This window comes from Passer montanus, unplaced genomic scaffold (assembly GCF_014805655.1).
Source record: "Passer montanus isolate IOZ18808 unplaced genomic scaffold, ASM1480565v1 scaffold100, whole genome shotgun sequence".
Lineage (NCBI taxonomy): Eukaryota > Metazoa > Chordata > Aves > Passeriformes > Passeridae > Passer > Passer montanus.
The window spans coordinates 1-14,932 of record NW_024356506.1 but is presented as its reverse complement, the minus strand read 5'-3'; the positions used below and the strand labels follow the sequence as shown (position 1 = coordinate 14,932).

Below are 14,932 nucleotides of genomic sequence, written 5' to 3'. Positions count from 1 at the left end.
ACATGGACCCTAAGGATGCCACTGGATGTGGGAACAGGGCGGATGTTCATTATCCCACCAGTTTTATGCTATTTGCATATATTTTAATAAATGCCACGTTTACAGCTGGAGTCTTTCCCATTCCTATCCTGAGATAGGGGGCTGTGGGATCATCCCCATGTGCCAAGAACAGCAGCAAATTCCCTGCTGCCATTTCCACGCCCTGGATTCCTGATTACCTTCCCTTTATTACACCTAATTGCAGGTAATTAGTGTAGCTCATTAACAGCTCAGAGCCACCACCCACTTGGACACAGCCACGGCTCCAGCTGGCTCCTACCACTTGATTTGGGATCTTTTTGGGATGCCCCAACTTTCCTCCCCCCTGCCCTGGGCGTCCTGCGCCGCTCCCAGCAGTGGGGCAGGAATGTGGGAGCTGCTCCCCAGGCTCCCATTTTTACTTTGGAAATGTCACTGTCACCCCCCCAGCCCCGTCCTCTGCCCCAGCAAAGGACAACCCTGAGTTGAAGAGGATGATCCCGGTGCCAGGCGGTCCCGGTGCCGTCACTTCCTGGCGTTGGCATAGTTGGCGTTGAACCAGGCACAGGTTTCCTTCACGGCTGGGGAGGGAGAAGATGGGATGGGTTTGGGGATTGGGAATGGATTCTGGGAACAAATTTTGGTCAGAGAATCACGGAATGGGTTTGGGGATTGGGAATGGATTTTGGTCAGAGAAACATGGGAGAGGTTTTGAGATTGGGAGCTGATTTTGGTCACAGAATCATGGGACAGGTTTTGGGATTGGGAATTGATTTTGGTCAGACAATCATTGGATGGGTTTGGGGATTGGGAATGGATTTTGGTCACAGAATCTTGGAACGGCTTTTGAGATTGGGAATGGATTTTGGTCAGAGAATCATTGGATGGGTTTGGGGACTGGGAAGGGATTTTGGTCAGAGAATCATGGGATGGGTTTGGGGATTGGGAATTGATTTTGGTCAGAGAATCACGGGATGGGTTTGGGGATTGGAAATGGATTTTGGCCAGAGAATCATGGGATTGATTTTGGGATTGGGAATGGATCTTGGTCAGAGAATCACGGGATGGGTTTTGGGATTGTTTTTTGGGAATGGATTTTGGTCAGAGAATCATGGGATGGATTTTGGGATTGGGAATTGATTTTGGTCAGAGAAACATGGGATGGGCTTGGGGATTAGGAACGGATTTTGGTCAGAGAATCACGGGATAGGTCTGGGGATTGGGAAGGGATTTTGGGAATGGATTTTGGTCAGACAATCATGGGATGAGTTTGGGGGATTGGGAATGGATTTTTGTCAGAGAATCATGGGATGGATTTTGGGATTGGGAATTGATTTTGGTCAGAGAAACATGGGATGGGTTTGGGGACTGGGAATGGATTTTGGTCATAGAATCAAGGGAGGGTTTTGGGATTGGGAATTGATTTTGGTCAGAGAAACATGAGATGAGTTTGGGGATTGGGAATGGATTTTGGTCACAGAATCTTGGAACGGCTTTTGAGATTGGGAATGGATTTTGGTCAGAGAATCATGGGACAGGGTTTGGGGGATTGGGAAGTGATTTTGCTCAGAGAATCATGGGATGGGTTTGGGGACAGGGAAAGGATTTTGATCACAGAATCATGGGATGGGTTTGGGGATTGGGAATGGATTTTGGTCAGAGAATCATGGGACAGATTCTGAGATTGGGAATTGATTTTGGTCAGAGAATCATGGGATAGGTTGGGTTGAAAGGGACTTTTTTTAGGTCTTCTCATCCAACCACCACGCAAGGAGACACCTCCCATGAGACCAGGTTGCTCCATGCCCCATCCAACCTGATCCTGGATATTTCCAGGGATGGAGAAACCACCACCTCCCTGGGCAACACGTGCCAGCGTTTCACCACCCTCATTCCTCATCCAGAATGGATGGACCCCCTTGATGCCACCAAGGCTGATGGCACGGGGCAGGACCCCCGGTGTCTCCTGGAGGCTCCCCCATCCCACCTTTCCTGAAAGGTGTGAACTGGAATCCGGGCAGGTACCGCCGGAGCTTGGCATTGCTGGCCGTCTTCTTGAACTGCCCGTCGGACTTGGTGGTGTCAAACTGGGATGGGAATGATCAAGGAGGAAAAACACATCTTGCTCTTGCTCCTTGGGTGGGAAGGACCCTCTGGATCACGGAATCTCCCAGGGGAGCTGGTGGGAAGAGGGGCTTAGACTTTTGTGAAGGATACAACGAGCTCTCCCCTGAATTCCATGGCCTCCGCGATGGCCTCTGCCGCTTCCCGGATGGAGACTTCATCTTCTTCTCCCACTGTGGAGAAGGGAAGGATCATGGCTGTTCCCTCATGGAGAGGAGACTCCTGGGGGACAGCCAGGAATTACCTGACAAAATGATTGGTTCCACCTCATCGTATTCCCGCAGCACCCAAAGGAAAAGTCGTGCCAGGTCCTGTGGAAGAGCAAACTCTTGGAGAGGTCAGTGATGTCTCCCAACCCTCCCATCCCAAGGGAACACATCTCTGGGGATGTCCCAGAGTGGGGATGACCCCTCTGGGGTCCTGCCAGTGGGTCCTCCAGCCCCATTCCCTGCTTCCCAAGGCCACACCTACCAGGGAATAGATGAACTGTCTCCTGGGCTTGCCCGTTCCCCAGACAGTCAGAGCGGAGCCGGACTCTGAGGGAGGAAGGAGCCGTGACCACCAGAGCCACCTCTAACCACCCCACAGAGCAGGTGGGAGACACAAAACCCCCTCATTTCTCCCCAGAAAATCCCTGGAAGTCCTGCCACCCTCACGTTTGGCCAGGTAGACCTTGTGGATGAGCCCTGGCAGGACGTGGCCGTCCTCGATGTTGAAGTTGTCGTGCGGCCCGAAGACGTTGGTGGGAATGACGGCGGTGAAGCGTCGGCCGTGCTGCTCGGAATATCCCCTGGAAGGCAGCAGGGAAGGGATGGTGGGTGGGCTGTCAAACCCCTTCCTCCAACTCTGATGTGCCCCCAAAAAACCCCGGCCAGCAGCACCTTCACCTGCTGAGCCCAGGTATCTCCCCAACTTCCACCTGGAATTCCCACTGGATTCCCCTTGCCTGGAAAACCAATGGCTGTGCTCACCTGTTTTGGACATCAATCATCCTCTTGGCATAGGAGTAGCCAAAGTTGGAGCTGTGAGGTGGCCCGTTGTGGATCTGGGAATATCAGAGCGGATAAATAGAGCAGGGCAGGGACTTTCCCTGGATTTTGTGTGGGAATGGGTATTCTCTCACCATGGTCTCGTCGATGGGATAGGTGGTCTTGTCTGGGAAGATGCAGGTGGAGAGGCAGGAGACCACCTTCTGCACTCCCAGCTCGTGGGCAGAGTGCAGCACGTTGTCGTTGATGTGGATGTTTGTCCTCTGGGAAAAGGGACATTTGTCAGGATGGTGGAGTTGGGAATCCCCAAATCCCTTAATCAACAGCTCATTAATAACTCCAAAAACCCTTGGAGCTCTGGCTTGGCTCCGGGAGCAGAGCAAGCCACATCCCTGTGTGCCCACATCCCAATTTGGGGAGCGGAGCACCCGCGGGGATCCCGGCAGTGCCAATTCCGTGGGTGCTCACCCAAAAATCCAGGTTGGAGCGGATGTTTTTGAAGAGGCCTCCGACCATGGCGGCCAGGTGGATGACGTGGGTGGGCTTGTGCCTCTCAAACAGGGCTTTGGTCTCGGAGCTGCTCCTGCAATGGGAAATTCTGGGATTCAGTGGGGTCAGAAGAGCAAACTGAGGTGTTTCTGAGGAAAAACCCAATCCTCAGAGAGGAAATGTTGGGGTTTGGTGGGGGCAGATTGGGGAGTTTCTAAGGAAAAGCCCAATCTTGGGATGGGAAAATTTGGAGTTTTGTGAGGTCAGCAGAGCAGACTGGGGTCTTTCCAAGGGAAAACCAAATTCTGGGATGGAAAATTTTGGGGTTTGTCAGGGTCAACAGAGCAAATTGGGCTGTTTCCAATGAAAATCCCAGTCCTGGGATGGGGAAATTTGGGATTCAGTGGGGTCACCAGAGCAGATTGGGGCCATTCCAAGGAAAAACCCATCCTTGGATGGGAAAATTTGGGGTTTAGTGAGGTCAACATAGCAGACTGGGAAAACCAAATTCTGGGATGGGAAATTTTGGGGTTTGTCAGGGCCAACAGAAGAGACTGGGTTGTTTCCAAGGAAAATCCCAATCCTGGAATGGGGAAATATGGGATTCAGTGGGGTCAACAGAGCACACTGGGGTGTTTCTGAGGAAAAACTCAATGCTGGGATGGGAAAATTTGGGATTCAGTGGAGTCAACAGTGCAGACTGGCATGTTTCAAAGGAAAACCCAAATCCAGGGATAGGAAATGTTTGGGTCACCAGAGGGGCGATTCCAAGGAAAAACCCAGTCCTGGGATGGGAAAATTTGGGATTGGGTGAGGTCAACAGAGCAGACTGGGGTGTTTCCAAGGGAAAACCAAATTCTGGGATGGAAAATGTTGGGGTTTGCCAGGGTCAAAAGAGAAGACTGAGTAGTTTCCAAGGAAAAATCAAACACTGTAATGGGAAAATCTGGGATTTGGTGGGGTTGACAGAGCAAACTGAGGCATTTCCAAGGAAAAGTAAAATCCTGAGATAGGAAATTTTGGGGTCACCAGAGCAGACTGAGGTGTTTCCAAGGAAAAACCAAATCCAGGGATTGGAAATGTTTGGGGTCACCAGAGCAGACTGAGGTGTTTCCAAGGAAAAACCAAATCCAGGGATTGGAAATGTTTGACTGGGGCATTTCCAAGGAAAAGTAAAATCCTGAAATTTTGGGGTCACCAGAGCAGACTGGGGAGTTTCCAAGGAAAAACCAAGTGCAGGGATGGGAAATGTTTGGGGTCACCAGAGCAGACTGAGGTGTTTCCAAGGAAAAACCAAATCCAGGGATTGGAAATGTTTGGGGTCACCAGGGCAAATTGGGGTGTTTCCAAGGAAAAACCAAGTGCAGGGATGGGGTTTTTTTGGGGTTGACAGAGCAGATTGGGGTGTTTCCAAGGAAAAACCCAATTCTGGGACAGGAAATTTTGGGGTCATCAGAGCAGATTGGGGTGTTTCCAAGGAAAAACCAAGTGCAGGGATGGGGTTTTTTTGGGGTTGACAGAGCAGATTGGGGTGTTTCCAAGGAAAAACCCAATTCTGGGACAGGAAATTTTGGGGTCATCAGAGCAGATTGGGGTGTTTCCAAGGAAAAACCCAATTCTGGGATGGGAAATTTTGGGGTCACCAGAGCAGACTGGGGAGTTTCCAAGGAAAAACCAAGTGCAGGGATGGGGTTTTTTGGGGTGGTCAGAGCAAATTCTGAGGTTTCCAAGGAAAACCCAAATCCATGGATGGGGAAATTTTGGGTCACCAGAGCAGACTGGGGGGTTTCCAAGGAAAAACCAAGTGCAGGGATGGGGTTTTTTTGGGGTTGACAGAGCAGATTGGGGTGTTTCCAAGGAAAAACCCAATTCTGGGATGGGAAATTTTGGGGTCACCAGAGCAGACTGAGGTGTTTCCAAGGACAAACCAAATCCAGGGATTGGAAATGTTTGGGGTTGACAGAGCAGATTGGGGTGTTTCCAAGGAAAAACCCAATTCTGGGACAGGAAATTTTGGGGTCATCAGAGCAGATTGGGGTGTTTCCAAGGAAAAACCAAGTGCAGGGATGGGGTTTTTTGGGGTCGACAGAGCGAATCCCGGGGTTTCCAAGGGGAAATCCCCGACTCACGTCAAGTCGGCGTCCCGGGAGGACACGAAGATCCACTCCTCGTCCGGCCGCCCCTCTCCTTCGGCCACCACCCTCTGGATGGCTCTGCCCACCAGGCCGGTGCCGCCGGTCACCAGGACGCGCTTGGTCACCTCCGTCATGGCCAAATCCCTGCAGGGAGGAGCCGGGGGGACAAGCTGGGATCACCTTGGCAGGACAAGCTGGGATCACCTCAGCCACGAGCGTCGCCCACGCCCCAGGGAAGCAGGATTGGCGTTTTTGGGGGGAATTTCTGCGTTTCTGGGCAAAAAGGGGCGTGTGTGGGTGGAACTGGAGCTGGAGGCCACCTGGGCCTGGCCTGCCACGTGGCAGTGCCCGGCCTCTGGAAAGGGAGGGGCACCTGCAGCTCCAGGTGTGCGCCCCAAAATCTCCTTTTCCACCCCCAAATCGCCTCCCTCACCCCAAATCTTCCCCCTGCACCTCGGGGGATGTACCCCAGATCTACTCCTGAACCCCGAGTCTTGTGTCTGCACCCCAAATCTCCACCTGCACCCCAGGTCTCCTTCTGTACCTCAAATCTCCCTCTGCACCGCAGATCTCCCCCTGAACCCCAAATTTTCCCCCCCGCGCCCCAAATCCTGTGTTTGCAACCTAAACCTTCCCTGCACCCCAAATCCCAGCTCCGCACCCCGGGTTGCATCCCACGCCTCCCCTGCCCCTCAGACCCCAGCACTGCACCTCAAATCCCAGCCCTGAACCCCCCCAGCCTCCCCTGCACCCCAAATCCCTCTCCTGCACCCCCATTTCCCCTCACCCCCTCCCGTCCCGCAGCGCGTCCCCCCTCCCAAACCACAACCTCCCGCCTCCCTGCCCTCCCCACCGTCCTGTCCCCTCACTTTGGGGACCCCCCGCTTCTCCTCCTCACCGGCCTGGGGGGCTCCTGTCCCCCCAAATTTCCCTTAATGGGGTGAGGGGAGCGTCTCACCCTCGGCTGGATTCGGGGCCACTCGGGCGCGCTCGGATCCGCTCGGCTGAGTTCGGCTGCCTCGGCTCGGCTGAGTTCGGGTTGAGTCGGTAGGGGCTCGTCTATGTTCGGCTGTACGCGGCTGGGCTCGGCTGGATTCGGTTGCGCTCGGGGCTGCTCGGCGGTGCTTCGCAGGTGATTCGTCTAGCTTCGGTTGCGCTCGGCTCGGTGGGGGTTCGGCTGGATTCGGAGTCACTCGGGTCAAGCTCGTTGGGGGTTCGGCTGAGTTCGGCTGCGCTCGACTCGGTTCGTCTCGGCCCGGTAAGGTTCAGCTGCGCTCGGCTTCTTCCGCCGCCGTCACCGGGCGCTGCCGCTTGGCTCGTCGGGAAATGTAGTCCATGCCCGGGAGAAGGGGAAAGGCGAGGACGCAGGGGAGAAGATTTTGGGAAGGGATGAGGGAAGGGGGTGCAAGTGCAGGAGAAGGGAAGAGGGTGCAGGGGTTTTAAGGGGGTTCATGGCAAGGGGTGCCGAAGCAAGGAAAGGGGCGCAGGAAAGGAAGGGGGTTCAGGGAAATGGGGTATCCTAAGTGTCCCCCCCTCAAAGGGGCTCATCAAAAGGGATTTCGATGTGAAAACGTTTTAATCACTTTTAATGCACTTAAGCCGAGATTAAAAATGAGCAGAGCTTTCTTGCGTGTGGGGGATGGTTTCGAAGGCACCCCCTCCACCCCCACATCCAGCTGGCGGATTTTCCCTGGGGATTTTTGTGAGCAAAGGCAGGGCTTCGCTCTAAATTAAAATTTTGAAAGTGGAATTAAGGGAGACCCAGCCAGGAATTCCCACATCCCTCCCGCCAAAGCCCTGGGTAGCCCCAGTGTCGAGCAATAGAATGTGAGTTTTTCATTCCTTTTCTCCTGGCTGAGACCTGGAAATTTGCATATTTAAAGATGTCGCCTTGTTCCTCTGTCCCCTGGAAGGCCAGTGTCGAGGAGCAATAGAATGTGAGTTTTTCATTCCTTTTCTCTGGCTGAGACCTGGAAATTTGCATATTTAAAGATGTCGCCTTGTTCCTCTGTCCCCTGGAAGTGCCCATCCCCTGTCCCAGCATGTGCTCAGCCCTTCCAGGCCTTTCCCAGCTCCAAAATCCCACTTCTGGGGGTCTCGGTGTTGTTCCCACCTGATGTTTTACAGGATTCCCTGGCTGATCCCACCCACGGAGCCAGGGATGGACGCTGAAGCTCCTTCTCCATGGCCAGCTAATTCCACGTCCGTCCCGCATCCTCCACGAGACACTGAGGTTTGGCAAGAAGAAACCTCACGCTGATGTTGGCGTGAGTCAGATCCAGCTGCGTCCACGCTTCCACCTCACTCCACGGCAAAATTATGGAAAAAAAGGGTTTGGGTTCGAATAAAATCATTCCCGTAAATAAAAGACATCCCATTCCATGGGCAGGGACACCTTCCACCAGACCAGGTTGCTCCAACATGGCCTTGAATGCTCCCAGGGATGGGGGGGGAAAGCCAAGGGAGATTTTCCACGTGCTGGTGGGAGGATAAGATCTTCCTGCTGCCTCCTGCAAGTTTTGGGAGACTAATTAGGGGTAAAACCATGTTTCGGCCAAGGAGTTGCTGGGAGGTGGCGCAGCCAAGAGCTGCTGCGACAGCACTGGAATAACCACGGTGTTGCATTAAATGTAGTAATTTTGGAGCTTAAATATGCTAATTCTGGGGCTAATTACCAAAGAAATGTTGGAGCACGAGGGAAGATCACAGGGGAGAGGGATAAAGTTGCGGCGACCACGTGGGACGGACTCGTTTGTTAATGAAATATCACCCCGGCTCCTGATGTTATCTAACGAGGGCTTGGGATTTGAGGATCAAAGCCCGGAGCAGACCCATTAGCTCATCTGGGCAGGGCGTCTGCGTGACACGATCCAGAGGCCATCCCAGGGCCTTCCAGCCGGCAGGATAAAGCCTGGGTGGCTTGGCCAGATCCTGTTGGAGAACCGCTGCTTGGTGCGAGGCGTCGTTTCCGTCGCGAAGCTTCCTTGTGGGTGACCTGTTTCTCTGGAATGGGCCCGGTTTTGGGTCCAGCCCCACTCCCTGCTCTGCCCTCCCCGTGCCTCCCAGGAAAGTGGGGCGGATGGGTCTGAGATTCCCAGGTGCAGCCTCTCCCGGGTGGAAGCTGTCCGAGGATGATGCTTTACTCCAGGAGCCCAGGTGAGACAGCTCTAAGCATCTCTTCCCTGCTAAAATTCCAGCTTTGTGGCTCTTTTTCAGGGAGCAGCGCACCAGCAGCGACCCCTTTTCCAGGCCTTGTCCCACAGGATGGCCTGTGCCAGTTTCCATAGGGATTGGGGGTTGCTCCCCACAATGTGCAGCCCTTTGGCAACAGGAATTATCCAGAAGTACAGAGCGGGAAGACTGGGATGGGGATGGGGGTGATGGCCACAGATATTCCAAGAATACCCATTCATGGGGTTGGGAGCAGCTGCCACACAAGAATGTCCCTTCCATCCTCATTTTGGGTTTGGTCTTTTTGGTCATTTTGTCGAGTCCAGGCCTCTGGAGGAGGGAGGTGAACCTGCCACTGCTCCATGATGGGGTTTGGGGTTATTCTGGGAGTGGGATCTTGGCTAGGTGGGTGTGAATCCCATTGGGAGAGGCCCTGGAAGAGATGTCACCTTTTCCATCTGCTTGGGGTCTCCTTGGACGGAGTGCAGAGAACTGGGCAGGACCCAGGGGGACCTGGAATTCCCAGGGTGGATTGGAGAGAGGAATGTGGGCACAGGGCACTGTGGATGTGGATCTGAGCCTCCTCCCAGTGTTCCCTGGAACCCACGTGAGCTGACTGTGCCCAAAAAGAGCGTCTCTGGCGCAGGTTTGGGATGAGGCAGACATCCCGCTGGGCCTGGCTGCTTGGGCATGTCCCAGGACCTTGGGAAGGTGAAATCCTGCTCTTGTTTCGGTCCAAGTGTTGATGTCAAGCTGGATGAACTCCAAGGTGAATGAGTATAAGAGCACGGATTACTTAAATTTGTCTTTTTGTGGGCTAGACTTTACTTTAAGATGAGCTGAAGTTGATGCCTCAAGACCAGCCTGGGGAAATGCACTATTTAACTAAATCGAGAAATAAAAAGGCCAAACAGTTCCAAGCCTATTCCCTCTCTCCTTTCCTAGCTCAGCTGCAGGGGCTGTTTAGTTTTGGTTTTAAGGAAGGGCTTTGTTCCTCAGCAAACTCTTCCTCTTTGAACCAAATCTGAATCCAGCTGTGCACAGAGTTCTCTGCCTCTCTGGGCTCCAGCTGCTCCAGAGATGTTATTTTAATTTGCTTTTGATGAATATTTTAGTGCTGCCAATAGCCCTGGAGACTTTGAACTCGTGTGTCAGCCCAGAGCTCACCTGTTTGCCGGGAGCCTTTGTACAGAGAAAAAAAAACACATCAAAGGAGAAGAAAGAGTGAACGTCACTGGTGAGAAGCAATGTGGGGAGACCAAATATCTTTATGACCCAAAAATCCATGTTGGAGTGTCAAAACTGGGAGGCAAAGAGGCAGGAAGGTGGCACAAGGGGCACCATCTTCTCAGGAGGGTCACAGGCTCGTTCCTCCACCTTGTTCCAAGGTTTCCATGCCGCACCTCAGGAATCCACAGTGACTTGGTGGCCGTCAGGTCATAATGGGGATGTGATGTGTGACCTCAGAGCAGAGGGTTGGTGGCTTGGGGTCACCAGCACGGGTGATCCAGGGACCCTGAACAGGGAGGAGGGTACCTTGAGGCTCACTTAATGGGACCCTGCAGTGAGGAGGGAAAGGCAGATCTCCATCAGGGATCGTTGAAGACCTCATAACAAGGTGAGATCCTGACCTGGAAAGTCCCAGGGTGGTGGAATGGGGACAGTCCAGCCAGGTGGAGAATACAGCAATGACCGTCACCTGGGTCAGCTGAGGAGCTCGTGGAAAGGGGTGTGAAGGCCTGCAAAACCTGGTAAACCAAGACCCTTGCAGGAAAAGGGGACAAGGAAATGGGACCTTCATTGTGTGGTCGTGGCACACCTCTGAAAGTGAAGATGGTATCAGGGAGACTGCAGCTGTTTAGGCTGGGAGCAAAGTGTCTGTGCTGGGTGTAGCTGCAAGAAGCCTGGTATAAGAACAGGAGGCATCTGAGGCTTTGCTGAAGGAAAATTTTATTGAGGCAAAAGAATGAATGGACAGGAGCAGCGAGTGGAAAAGATCCAATGTCAGGTTCAAGTCGGGAGAACATCAGCCGAGGTGCTTTGCTTGCAGGAGCTACCAGAGGCCAGAGCTGGTGGTGTCACGGGTGGTGCTGAGGGCCCTTAGCAGATGGAGCCATAGCCCCTTGTGCCAGAGCAGCCCAGGCCTGCCAGGCCGCAGCCAAAGCCACCAGAGATGGGCTGTCCCTGGGCACTGAGCTCAGCGCCCAGAGCAGCGGAGGAGGTGGATCCGACGGCGGTGCTCTGGGGGAAGGAGGTCATGATGGGTCCTGGCAGGGTGACCATGACGGGGGGAGGCTGGATAACAACCCGGGAATCCTGGCTTTGCAGGACCGAGGGCTGGTTGCAGCTGTTGGCCAGCGGGGTGGGTCCGCAGGGTTGGCAGAGGCTGTTGCAGGCCATGGGTGTGGTGTGGAGGGTCCTGGAAAAGAGAAAGATGAGGCAGGGTAGAGGCGTGGGGGTGCAAGGAGCAGTGAAGGAGTGTGGAGGCTGTAGTGGGGCTGTGGGGAGGTGTGAGGGCTGCTGAAGTTTGGTCTGAGCGTGCTGAAAGAGAGGGGCGAGGAGTGCAAGAGCAGAAGGTTTGGGGGCTTGAGGCTCACCTGGTTGTCAGCAGGAGCAGAAGGAGAAGTATGTGAGGGAGAGAGGCTCTGGTCTGGCTTTTATGCTGGTTGAGGAGAGGCGGGACAGCCTTGTGTGGTTCTGGAGGGGCGGGATTGCCTTGTGGCATGGCCTTGGGGCATTTTGCAGGCCTGGTGAGTGCTGAGCTAAGGAGTGGTTTGCTCCCCACAACTCTGCAGTGTCATGTCCTGCTCTTGAGGCCATGACCTTGGTGGCAGCTTTTAAATGCTGGTATTAGAGACCAAAGGCTGCTGTTAATGTTGTTTCTCTGGGACAGCTGAAGACGTGACCAGAGCTTTGGAGAAGTGGGATGTCATCATTGTGGCAGTGCTGTGCTGTGGTTTGTTGGTGTGTGGTGAAGAGGGGCTCATTCCACCACAGGCCTGTCAGGCTCATTTGGGCTTTGCAGTTCTTCTGGGGTGACAGATGACAGCTCCCCTTCCATCACATTTTTTGTCTCCCAACCGTGTTGCAAAATTCCTAAATTTCTCTATAGTTCAGGCCTTTCCCAGTAAAGATGGGAAGCAATTCCTTTGATTCAGAGATGTGTCCCATACTCCCCAAGGTCTTGTGCCCGTCCATCCATAGCTGGTGAAAGAGAAGGAGAAGAACATGTGTGAGGAGCAGCTGATGGAGCAACAGACATTCACTTTTCAGAAGAAGTGTTGACCTTTTTACTCTCTAGAGGTACCTGAATGGAAATCATAACATCAGTTTTTTCTGACACAGCCTTGCAAGTCATGATGTGGGAAGTGTTCTCCTACACACAACTCTGCAGTGTCACGTCCTACTCTTGAGGAAGTGTCCATTTGACACTGGTGGCTGCTTTTAAGTAAGAGTTGGTATTTGGAGGATTTGTTTGGAAGATGTGTGTCAGAAAAACCAAAATATACAACGAAAGGCTAAGAAAAATATAGGTGTCATCAGTGAGGTCATTCTGTGGCACTTATGTGGTTTAGTTTGTGGGTGTGTTGTGAAGAGGGGCCCCATTCCACCGCAGCCATGTCAGGCTGGTGTGGCCTTTGCATGGGGATCTGCCTCTTCTGTCGTGGTCATTCCTCCTTAAAAGTGTGAGTATTTGAAACCAATGTCTGGTGCTGATGGTTTGTGTCCAAGACTAAGATTTTGGAGAGGTGGGGTGTCAACAGTGAGGTCTGTCTGTAGAACTCATGGTTTTGTGTTTGTGGGTGAGTTATTTAGAGCCATCCCCAACAATCCCAGGTCTGTCAAGCTGGTCTGGGCTTTGCATCTATGCCAGGTGTGAGCCCCTGGAGTCTTCTCTTCCACAAGAGAAGCTGTTGAGCTGAGTTGCCTCCTCAGTGAGCTGGCAGATTGTGGAGTGTCTGAGGCACCACTTGGCTGTTCCACCAAAGAGACCAAGAGGCTGAGGGTTCAAGGAGTCTCCCAAAGTTCAAGCAAGGGAAAAGAGAATTTCTGCATCTGGACAGGAATTGACACTTGGCCCTGGATAATGCTGTGGGCTCAGAGTCTGAGCAGTGGGATTTGTGAGGAGAACCCTGTGGTGCTGGTGGAGAGCAAGACACCAGAAGGGGCATTTCTTCAGTCATTCTCACCCGTGTCCAAGAGAGAATTCAGAAAATTGTTGCCATGAAGTCAGGATATGTGGCCCTTCCTCTCTTTAGAGCACTTGTGAATTCCTGTGTGGAACAGTGTGGACAGTTCTGTCCTCCACAGGTGAAGAAGCACAGTGGGGTAGTGGAGGAAGACCTGAAGGCCACTAGGTTGTGCAAGGGCTGGAGAATCTTTGTTAGAGGAGAGACTGAGAGAGCTGGTACTCTGAGGAGACACGGCTGGGCAGGGGGGTGTCAGCACTGGAAACATGAAGGGAAAGGGGGCACGTGCACAAGTGAAAATAGATGGAATTTCCAATGGCAAAGGAAGCAAGAATTTTTCATTGTGTGTAGACAGCCCCAGACTCTAAGAGAAAATGGGGTCCCTCTTCTTGGATGTCCAAAACTGATCTGGCCAAAATCCTGGAAATTCTGCTCCTGCTTGGCCTGCTTGGGCAAGGGGGATGGAAGAATTTGCTCTCTGGAGTTCCTGCCACAGTGCAGGATGTTATTCCTCTGTTCACAGCGAGAACTCAGGAGTGTTGCTGGGAAGAGAATTTTTCATTTTTATGCGGGCATAGAATGACTTTATCAGAGCAGTGCTGAGGAGAGAGTTGTTGTGTCCAAGGCTTTGGTAGACGAGATGATGGTTTTGTGTCATGTTCTGGAAGGTTCCCCCTTTTCCCCTGATGCCCATGTTAGCATTGGTGGTTCCAGGTGGGGACATATTTGCTAAGAAATGTTCTTTTCTCCCTTTCCATCCAACATAATGGTTGAGTGCTGGCAATGCACAGGGTGAGGATGTGAGACCACTGAATTCAAAAATAACAGGAAGAAACTGAGGTAGTGATGCAAGAAAAATTTATTGTCACAAAAGACTGCTGAGAAAGAAGAAGCTGAAGGAATCCAGATGAGGTGCAAGTAGAGAGACCATCAGCCGAGGTGCTTGAAGGGCGATTGCCAGAGGCCAGAGCTGGAGGTGTCAGGAGTGGTGCTGAGGGCCCTTAGCAGATGGAGCCATAGCCCCTTGTGCCAGAGCAGCCCAGGCCTGCCAGGCCGCAGCCAAAGCCACCAAATCCACCAGAGATGGGCTGTCCCTGGGCACTGAGCTCAGCGCCCAGAGCAGCGGAGGAGGTGGATCCGACGGCGGTGCTCTGGGGGAAGGAGGTCATGATGGGTCCTGGCAGGGTGACCATGACGGGGGGAGGCTGGATAACAACCCGGGAATCCTTTGTGCCCGGCATGATGAGCTTCCCCTTGCAGGTCATTTACTCCCTCCCACCTTGCCCATGGCTTTCCAGGGACCTTGTACCTATACACAAGGATGGGAGAACTTTTTCCAAACAGCCAAGCGTTTCCCAGTGCAGGTCATACAAGGTGATGAGGAGCAGTTAGAGTTGATTTTGGAGGGTAAAATCCTGTGTTAGTGTCCTCTGAGTTGCCTATAGAAACTAAGAATGTTCCTGTGGTTGATGAGGCAGCCATGGCTGGTGTTTGCCTCCAGGTCTTAGCAATGCCTTTGGCATTGTCTGCTAGTGCATCATCGCAGAGGATGCACTAGGAGGTACAATGCAAGGATGTAGAGGTGGTGTAAAGGGTCAGTGAGGCGGACTGCTCTATTTCTTAAAAATATTTAAAGAAGATGACCTGGAGTCTTGTGATGCAAAGTCAACCTGGAGTCAAACTTCAAATGGCGACACTCAGGAGTTGCATGCATGAAGCCAAGCCTGTTGAACATCGTCCAAAATTATGGGAATTAATGTGAGCAGATCTGGGGCTCCTGAGGGGACGAGGTGCAGAGCTTTTGTGAACCAAGGGC

The 14,932-nt window shown here is 52.9% G+C and overlaps 2 protein-coding genes across 2 annotated transcripts; both read right to left on the bottom strand.

The window, feature by feature from the left end:
- Positions 1-61: 61 nt before the first annotated feature.
- Positions 62-7,135, bottom strand: GFUS (GDP-L-fucose synthase). Its single transcript, XM_039714498.1, has 11 exons — positions 6,714-7,135; positions 5,750-5,899; positions 3,600-3,714; positions 3,266-3,394; positions 3,114-3,187; positions 2,799-2,932; positions 2,614-2,678; positions 2,387-2,453; positions 2,236-2,315; positions 2,006-2,105; positions 62-599 (listed from the first exon to the last, which is right to left on the bottom strand). Exons 2-11 carry the CDS (start codon positions 5,887-5,889, stop codon positions 544-546), a joined length of 960 nt encoding a protein of 319 aa, XP_039570432.1. The 5' UTR covers positions 5,890-5,899; positions 6,714-7,135; the 3' UTR covers positions 62-543.
- A 3,891-nt stretch (positions 7,136-11,026) lies between these two features.
- Positions 11,027-11,326, bottom strand: LOC120504660 (feather beta keratin-like). Its single transcript, XM_039714396.1, has one exon. It carries the CDS (start codon positions 11,324-11,326, stop codon positions 11,027-11,029), a length of 300 nt encoding a protein of 99 aa, XP_039570330.1.
- Positions 11,327-14,932: the final 3,606 nt, after the last annotated feature.

What these genes read in the sequence shown, in the direction of transcription:
- LOC120504660 (XM_039714396.1), bottom strand. Translation starts at nt 11,326, where the DNA reads ATGGCCTGCAACAGCCTCTGCCAACCCTGCGGACCCACCCCGCTGGCC.
- GFUS (XM_039714498.1), bottom strand. Translation starts at nt 5,889, where the DNA reads ATGACGGAGGTGACCAAGCGCGTCCTGGTGACCGGCGGCACCGGCCTG. An exon ending in TCCCGGGACGCCGACTTGAC is followed by an intron (nt 3,715 to 5,749) that starts GTGAGTCGGGGA and finishes TTCCCATTGCAG; the next exon opens with GAGCAGCTCCGAGACCAAAG. An exon ending in CAAGGTCTACCTGGCCAAAC is followed by an intron (nt 2,679 to 2,798) that starts GTGAGGGTGGCA and finishes TTCCTCCCTCAG; the next exon opens with AGTCCGGCTCCGCTCTGACT.